General features: G+C 41.2%; 1 protein-coding gene across 3 annotated transcripts in view; it reads right to left on the reverse strand.

Moving 5' to 3' along the window:
• Positions 1 to 8,537, reverse strand: part of TENT2 (terminal nucleotidyltransferase 2) — a 62,692-nt gene extending 54,155 nt beyond the window's left edge. For 2 of the 3 annotated variants that reach the window (XM_025437093.3, XM_025437092.3), the window contains exons 1-3: positions 8,398 to 8,537; positions 1,522 to 1,695; positions 1,228 to 1,317 (exon numbers count right to left, since the gene is read on the reverse strand). In XM_025437093.3, the coding sequence (XP_025292878.1) occupies positions 1,228 to 1,317; positions 1,522 to 1,658 (227 nt within the window). In that variant the 5' untranslated portion in view covers positions 1,659 to 1,695; positions 8,398 to 8,537. Of the gene's footprint in view, positions 1 to 1,227; positions 1,318 to 1,521; positions 1,696 to 2,328; positions 2,350 to 8,397 lie in introns of those variants that run through there. The other variant, XM_049108338.1, reaches the window with a different exon arrangement.
• Positions 8,538 to 9,464: the final 927 nt, after the last annotated feature.

The following is a 9,464-nucleotide window of genomic DNA, read 5'->3' on the forward strand; positions in this document are numbered from 1 at the left end:
AGTGCGTCTAAGCAAAGAATGTAGAGCCAGACTGCCTACATCCGAGTTGTGCTTCCACCTGAATTAACTAGTTGCTTAACCTCTGTGTGCTTCATCTTTCTCAACAGAAGAGGGATAACATCTCAGTGTTGTGAAACTTAATCATTTGTAAAGTCCTAAGAACAATACTGACTACATGAGTGATCAGTAATTCTCAGTGTTATTTTTAATTGGACATAGTTATGGAATGTTTATACAGGTTTAAACAGCAGTATTTTACAAGTACTGCCAAATTTTATTTTAATAATCATCTCTAAAGTTCTATTATAATTATTTTGTAATATATCCATTTCTTTTAATTGATTAAAACTAATTGGCTCTGACTTCTCTATAGAAAGCTTCAAGTTATGCAAGAATTTTTACTAAAATATTATGGAACCTTACCCATGTAAGATTTAGATAAATCATATAGCAAACTTTACTAGAAAGAAGGTATTATGTGCTGAACTGTATACCCTCAAAATTTTTATGGTTAAGCCCTAATACCCAGTACCTCAAAAATGTGGTTTTGGGCATTTGGCCTTTAAAGACGTTATAATGGTGTCATTAAAGCAGGCCCTGGGGAATCCCTGGGTGGCTCAGCAATTTAGCACCTGCCTTCCGCCCAGGGCGTGATCCTGGAGTCCCGGGATCAAGTCCAGCGTCGGGCTCCCTACATGGAGCCTGCTTCTCCCTCTGCCTGTGTCTCTGCCTCTCTCTCTTTCTCTCTCTGTGTCTTTCATGAATAAATAAATATATATATATATATATATATATATATATATATATATATATAAAAGCAGGCCCTAATCCCATATGACTAGTATCCCTACAAGAGGCGATCAGGACACAGAAAACACAAAGGCATGACCATGTAGGACACAGAGAAGGCAGCTATCTACAAGCCAAAGAGGGAAGCCTCAGAAGACACCAAACCTGCCAACACCTTGATCTTAGACTTCTGGCCTCCAGAATTATGAGAAAATAAAGTTCTGTTCTTTAAGTCACCCAGTGTGTTATACTTTGTTATAGTAGCCCTAGTAAACTAATACAGAAAACCATCTACTTTAGTTACTATCTCAATTAAAAGTAGTATTCTGAAAAAATAGAACTTCATTCCATCTAAAATTTGCAATGGCAGGAATAAATCAACGAAAATATCCCTAAAATTTTTTAAATATTTAAAATAATTAAGTAAGAAATACTTACTTCCTTCCTCGAAATAATGGAGAAGTTGAGGTCTGTATTGGACTGACATTTCCATATGTCAATTGCTGTAAAGACACAGCTCTTGACAAGCTACCAAAAACACATAAAGAACAGTAGTAATAAACATTTTTTCCTTAAAAACATAAAAAACAATTTCATAAAAACTAAATATTTCACCGATCAAAAGAAAACAAGACAATGACATTTTAACCTCAAATATTTCATATAAAAATGGTTTTTGCCAAGTAGAAAAAAAAATTTAAATGATATGGACCAAAATATCACCACACTTACTCTGTATTCTGAAAATTGAACTGTGCATCTATAAGCTGCTGGTGTGAATAAAGAGTTGGCGACAGGGCAAAGAAGTTATTATGCTGTTGATGGTTTGGGGTGAAAGGCGGGCGACCCAAAATTGAGTTTGGGAACATGCTCTTGTTCACTAAAAGTGAACATGTATTCTTCTACCTAGAATAGATTTTGAAAACAAATTATTATATGTTAAAAATATTGAACTGTTTATTAACTACTGAACTCTTTATTAACAAGTAACTAATATTTAAAGCAATTATCAGTTATGAATTTTGTATGCAGTTATTTCAAAAATTTAAACACATCGCTAAGTCCCCCTATAGGTAACAAAGAACTTGCTAATAATGAGTTTTAAATCTAGATTAAGAATATTATTATTCAAAAAAAAAGAATATTATTATTCAAATGATAGTAAAATACATACAAGTTTCTTATTTCTGATGAATTTACTCTAATATCAACAGATCTTTTAGAAATCAAGTTATTACCACATACTGTGATAATACAAAAGAAACCACCCAATACAGACATTTTAAAAAGCCATACATGAATAAATAAAATATTAAAAAAAAAAAAAAAGCCATACAGATTCTTATGTTTATACCCAATCTAATTTGTTTAAAGGTAAAAGCCATAAAATGACAACCTGATTCCTAGGATATAGATCTTACAGATTTTCTTAAAGATCTGCTCAAACCAGGGAAGGAATCTGTATTGCCTAACCCTAAAAATCTGAGATTCTCTTCAAAGTATGAAAAACTTATATAAAACACATTCAATAAAAGAGACCTTGTTCCAGAGCAATGGGGAAAATTTATACATAACAGTCCCCCGTTATCCACGATTTCATTTTATGTGGTTTCAGCTATCTGCAGTCAGCTACAGCCCAGAAGTAGATAATCCTCCTGACATATCCATAAGTCAATAGTAGCCTAACACTATGTCACAATATACATATCATTCACCTCACTTCATCTCATCTACATCATCACATAAAGGATGAATATAGTAGAAGATATTCTGAGAGACAACATTCATAAAATTTTAATTGCAGCATATTGTTATAATTGTTCTACTTTATTATTAGTTGTTGCTAATCTTTTCTTATTAGTTGTTATGCGTAACTCAAATTAAACTTTATTAAAGGTACATATGTATATGGAAAAAACATTATATATAGGGCTAGGTAGTATCAACAGTTTTAGGCATCTCCCCTGGGGGTCTTGGACTATCTCCCCTGTGGATAAGGGGGAGCTACTGTACAAACCAATCAGAACTATTCAATGACCAGGCAAGAGATAAGATATTTATACTTTGCAATGACTGAATCCAAAAGGCTATAAACTTACAAAGAATAGGTTAAGGTAACAAACTGAAAGCAAGAATTAAGTAAATTCAACAAAGTGAAAACAGGATCCTTCCCAACACAGGCAATTAGAAAATCCATCTATGGAATAACTGAGAAAAAAAACCACATAATACAGTAACCAAAGAACCTATAATATAGTAACAGTTTTCCACCAAGGAAAAGTTAAGCCTGCTAACAACCTACAGTGAAGCCTACTACTGAACTGCCCACTCATGCACACAGAATTTTCAATTAGATTTCTAGTACCTCTCACTTAATATAAACATCCATGGATCACTATTAGAAAAAAAGATCAAGGAATAAACAAAAACAATGCCAAAAACAAATTAAAACAAAAAAAATTCACAATTAATTTAAAAAACACTGCATACATATAACAAGAATATGCTATTTCAGGGCGCCTGGGTGGCTCAGTCAATTGAGCGTCCAAAAGACTCTTGATTTCAGCTCAGGTTGTGATTTCAGGGTCATAAACTAGTGGCCCATACTGGCCTCCACACTCAGCACAGAATCTGCAATCCCTCCCTCTGCCCCTCCCCCTGCTCACGCATTTTCTCTCTCTCTCTCTCTCTCTAATAAATAAATCTTTAAAAGAAAAACAGGAATATATTATTTAAAAACCAGAAAAGCCTCTTGGAAATTACAAAATTGAAAGCAGAAGTACTGAATAAAAAAATAGAATATAACACTGAGGAAATCTCTTAGGAAAAAAAAAGGAAAAACAGGTGGAGGGCAGAAAGAAGGCAGGACAGTAAGATAATAAACATAAGAGAATCAAACTATATGGTCCAATATCCAACATAATGGGAGTTCCTCTAGAAGAGAGAAAGCAAAGCAAAGGAAACCAAAGAAAGCCAATCCTGAGAATTAAAGGACCATATGAGCACAAAGTACATTAAAAAAAAAAAAAAAATATATATATATATATATATATATATATATATATATATATATTTGTGTGTGTGTGTATACCAAGATATACCATGGTGAAATTTCAGAAAGTTAGGAAAAAGAAGCTTATGAAACATTACAGAAAAGTAAAATGTTATAAATAAAAGGCTGACAATCGAAATGTCTTTAAACTCCTTATTAGCAACAGCAGAAACTGTAACCATAAGACAATGAAGTCTGTGCTTTCAAGTCTCTGAAGGAAATGCTCTCAAGCTTGAATTCCATACCCAACTATAATATCAAGGCAAGGGAGAAAAACAAACAAACATGTTCAGACATGTAGGGTATCAAAAAAACAAAACAAAACCTGGGATCCATGAAAAGGGAGATGTGCTCTGTACAGTAGAGACAAAGTAAATTCTCCAGAATGATGGTGAAGGGAAGCTACCAGCTTAAGTTAGAGACAATAGGATAAAGGGTTTCAAGAAGATAGCCAAGGGGAAAAAAAAAAACTTAAAACTTTACTGGCAGATTACTTGATGTATCTGACCACAAAGTTCTGCTAACAGAGCAGAAATACTCATAGGAACAGAAAAGTGGCAAGTTAAAAGGAAATGACTAAACAAACAAGAGCAACAAAAAACTCTCAAAAAGTCACATAAAAAAGGAAATATAATCATTACCTATCTGGTTCTCACAATAACTCATACTAGTTTAAAAAAAATGTTATATGTTCATTATATATCATTTATTACATATTATATTTAAGGATTATACATACTATATATTACATGTATTTACATATTCATGTACATCACATTTTTTAAAAGATTTTATTTATTTATTCATGAGAGACACAGAGAGAGGCAGAGACATAGGCAGAGGAGAAGCAGGCTCTATGCAGGGAGCCTGATGTGGGACTTGATCCCGGGTCTCCAGGATCATGCCCTGGGCTGAAGGAGGTGCTAAACCGCTGAGCCACCAGAGCTGCCCTGTACATCACAATTTAATGATAAAAGAGGGCATATAAAGGTGCTAATTCCTCATTTTTGGTAGATGTCAATTTTAAAAACAAGGTATAGAAGGTTTAAGTTTTTTTGTTTGTTTGGGGGTTTTTTTAGGACAAAAGAAGAAAATAACACTTAAGCAGCTAAAAGAAATGGTAGCTACCTCTGGGTATTGAGACCAGTTGGGTGGAAAAATTGAAGCAGGAGAAAACAAGAAAGAAGACAAAGATCTGGGAAGAAACTAATAAATCACTCATACAAATTTTGTTCTTCTTTCAATTTTTTAAGATTAAAATTCCTGAGGCTGACCACAGATAATGAGATTCACCAGTCCAGGGTTCATAATGGATTGTGAACAAGAGTCTTGGGACACCATCAGATCTCATCCAAAGTGTCCAACTCCCTAATCTGAACAAGAGACAAGTTGTTACCTCCAGAAAAGAATTTATCAACTCTTTTCAACAACAGGTCTATACTTCCTATTGTAGAGTTAAAAAAAAAAAATCAATCCTATCATAATTGCTAAGCTGTACTCACTGATTTTCACTGCTCAGAGGAAACAAATTATCTTGAACCATGCAGGATTCCAGACAACCCCTTATTAAAAACTCACTCAATCACAGAAAGCAAGATTCAAGACATGCAATCAAAGACCTGTTCTACCCTTGCCCAGGTTCACGCTCTTCTTTCCTGGCCTTCTTTATTCTGCTTCCCTGACCCAAACTCTCATAAAACATAAATCTTATCATAAGATTCATGAGAAAATGACATTAAATATAATTCATTATAATGAATTTTGCTTGATATTTCATTTTGTTGGAATATAAATACTATAGATCTCACCAAACAAGGGAAGGAATTTGTATTCAGAAAAGCTAAAATTAAAATGTTCTACTCTCAGATTTATTTAAATCAGTTCACAGTTAAAATTCTAGACACTTTGTTTACATCTACAAATTATATGCTTGTGTTTTTCTTCTGGGCCCATATAAAGTCCTATCCACATATACTGAGACTTTTAGACCCAAAATGACATGTCAGCCCAGACTCCACCTTATTTCTATTCCATGACATATTAAGATCCAAACTAAGTCAAAAGATGTATTGTGGCCCAGTAGTACTCTACAAAGCTAATGACCAAATTATCCAAGGCTTAAAAGCTTACAATGATTACACAGCCAAAAGTTTACCTTAAGACAGATATCTAGTTCAGCCTATCCCAAATTTCCAGATAAGCAATGAAGCTTTTGCAGTCCCTCCACAACCACGTATCTGTCAGGTCCTCCTCATTATGAATCTTGGCCCTCAAGTCTGGCTCTTAACTAGGCCAGCTTTCACAGTAGGATCATGCCTACGGAAATTAACCAACAGAATTCAATGCTCCACAGCCTAGGCATCCTGCATGACCATCCAGAGATAAGGAAGTAAGCTCAAAGTCCAGTAATTTCGATTCCTCCTTCTAATATTTTTTCTAATACCTTTCAACACTGATTTTGATGAATAATCTAAAATTACCCAAAAATAATAACCTGTCATACATTATAAGGGATCACTTCTAAACGGACTCTAAATTTAGAATATAAAATCCAGCAAAACTATTACCACAGCAGAATTACGGAGACCTCCACAAAATCTTAATTTTTTTTCTTTATTCTGAATGAAAGGCTTCTTCACTAAGTCTCCACAATAATCTACATAAAACGCTAGTCCGTGTTAACTGTGGTAAATAGCAGATACAACTTCATGATAAATAAAATCAGATATTGGTGGTATCCTGTTCTTCTTAGCTCAAGAGTTATCAGTTTCTCAATATGTATAGGACTATAAAATAGTATAATCTGAGAACTTCTGAAGTGTTTTAAAAACTGTTGGATTCGGGATCCCTGGGTGGCGCAGCGGTTTGGCGCCTGCCTTTGGCCCAGGGTGCGATCCTAGAGACCCGGGATGGAGTCCCACGTCGGGCTCCCGGTGCATGGAGCCTGCTTCTCCCTCTGCCTGTGTCTCTGCCTCTCTCTCTCTCTCTCTGTGACTATCATAAATAAATAAAAATTAAAAAAAAAAAAACTGTTGGATTTGGTTCTTGTCTTAAGGAAAGAACCTTAAAAGTTGCTTCTTGACTAAGGCTGACCCAATGGGAAATTACACAGGTTTACTTGTAGATAATCATACATGAGAGCCACGGGCTGTATAAGAGTAGTTTACAAAGTAATTCCTACTGACACAGTATTTGCTCCTGTAACTCACAACCTGGAATTTCTCTCCGAAACCTGACCTCTCCTCCACAATCAATTAGAGAACTTTCAAGGTTACATAAATCCTTCATCCTAGGATTTCCCGGAAAGCAGAATCTCCTAGGATAAAAGTCAAAAGCCAGAACTGTGGCATCTAAACCAAGTCATCTGCCCACTGTGTCCAAACGCCTACGCCTCTGATCTCCTAAACTCACTTTTCTCCACAATCCAAAAAGTCCCAATTCCTAAATCCTGCTCACCCGTTGCCAAAACTATCTGAAGGCTTTCAAAAGGACATTCCTTTTTAAGAATTAGAGTCGAACACCAATAAAAAACAAATTTATATATATATAAAAAAAAGAATTAGATCCATCCAAGAGCTAAACATTAGTCTTGTCATGTGGTTTAAAACAGACACTTCTAAAATGACTGGTAAATGGCCTGTTTCACATAAAGCCAATATTATGGGGGCATTTCCGGACTAGATATCATTGGGGCTAACACATCAACAAAATTATGTCACTATTATTGGCCACTATGAGCCTCTTGGCTGTACATATTAAGAGCGTGTAGGAGGGGGATCCCTGCGTGGCTCAGCAGTTTGGCGCCTGCCTTCGGCCCAGGGCGCGATCCTGGAATCCCGGGATCGAGTCCCGCGTCGGGCTCCGAGTGGAGCCTGCTTCTCCCTCTGCCTGTGTCTCTGTCTCCCCCCCCCCCTTATAAATAAATAAATAAATCTTTAAAATAAAAAAAAAAAAAAGAGCGTGTAGGAGGGCATCTGGGGGCTGCCTTAGGCTCAGGTCACGCATCGGGCTCCCTGCTCAGCGGGGAGTCCGCTTCTCCCTCTGCCTCTCTGCTCTCAAAAAAATAATAAAATCTAAAAAAAAAAAAAATATCCAAAAAAAAAAAACACAACCTTGTAGCAAAACAGCATACAAGACACTATTCACAGAAATACTACGTTACCAATAATACACACACAGATGTCGTGTTCAGTTATGATCTTCCCTCCCCAAAATCACTATCGCCGGTTAACAAGTTCCGACTCAGCCTAAGTTTTACAGCGCGTTTCCTTTCCGTTCACCCTTCTGGCAAGAAGTGCCACTTTAAACAAAGGGCTGGACGGCGGAGAACCAGAGGGGGCCCTGGGCCGACGCACACAGGCCCCCGGGCTCGGCCCCCCGCCCCCGCCCCGGGCTCGCCCCCACCCCCCTGCTCCGGCCCCGGCTCGCCTCCGGACGGGGCGTCAACGGGAGGGGCGGCACGACGCCGAGAGCCCCCTCGCACCTACCGCCAGCCCAAGAACGGAGGCCCCGCGAACACACGTCTCAGATTTCGAGTCCTCGACGCAGACACTCACCTCGGCGGCTCAGCGCCCTCTGAAACACCGCGCGGGAGTCCCGGGCACTCTTCCTCCCGAGGTCCTAGACCGAGAGCGGGGCGCGCGGAAGGGCAGCGAGCCGGCCGAGGCGGTGGCCCGCCTCTCCCACGGAGCGCAGCAGCCCGGCGGCCGCGCGAGCCCGAGCCGTCCCGGGAGCCGCGCCGCGCGGCTGCAGGAGGAGCCCCCGCCCCGCCCCGCCCGGCCCGGCCTCCCCGACCGCGTCCCGTTCCGAAGGCCGCTAACTCACTCACAGGGGAGCCGGGGGAGGGCTGCCGGGCCGACCGGCGCTGCCCGCCCAGGGCCCACGGCCCACGGCCCACGGCCCGAGCAGCGAGGGCTCGGCGCGCGCGGCGGGCGCCCCCCTCCAGCCGCAGCAGGCCCGGCCCGCGAGCTAAACCCCGCGCTCGGCGGCCGGGGAGGAGCGACTCCGGAGGAACTCAGGGCCGGCCAGCGTGTGGCGAGTGCGGGGCGGGAGCAAGAAGCGGAAGACCCGAAAGTCGCCGAGAAATCGGCGTAGGAAGCCCTGTCAGGAGCCCCCGGAAGGCCGCCACGACCCCGGATGCGAACCGCGCGCGGGGAGCCAGGGGTCACACTTCCGGCGGCCGCCTCGCCCCTTCCCGCGGCGCGGCTGCAGTGCGCAGGCGCCTGGCTGGGCAGCCCGCGGCGGCGGCGCGGGGAGGCTCGGCGGCGGCGGGCGCCGGGGTCGCGGAGGGCTAGGGCGCCGCCGCGATGCGCGCGTCTCCTCCTCCGACCGTCTGCGCCTGAGCGGCCGGGGCGGCCCCGCCGTTTAGCGCCGCCTGCGGCCCAGGGCGTGACCCCCGGGTCGCGGGATCGAGGCCCGCGTCGGGCTCCCCGCGTGCAGCCTGCTGCTCCTTCGGGCTCGCTCTCCCTCTCTCAGGGTCTCTCATGGTTAAATAAATAAAATCTAAAAAAAAAAGAAAGTCTTTCCCTGACCCATTTTTCCGTGGCGTGTGAGCGCCGAGCTGTTAGGCTTTTCCACCGCGGCCCGTGGGGGGGCGGGCCTGGGCTCGGCGCCCTGCTGGTAA

This window comes from Canis lupus, chromosome 3 (assembly GCF_003254725.2).
Source record: "Canis lupus dingo isolate Sandy chromosome 3, ASM325472v2, whole genome shotgun sequence".
NCBI lineage: Eukaryota > Metazoa > Chordata > Mammalia > Carnivora > Canidae > Canis > Canis lupus.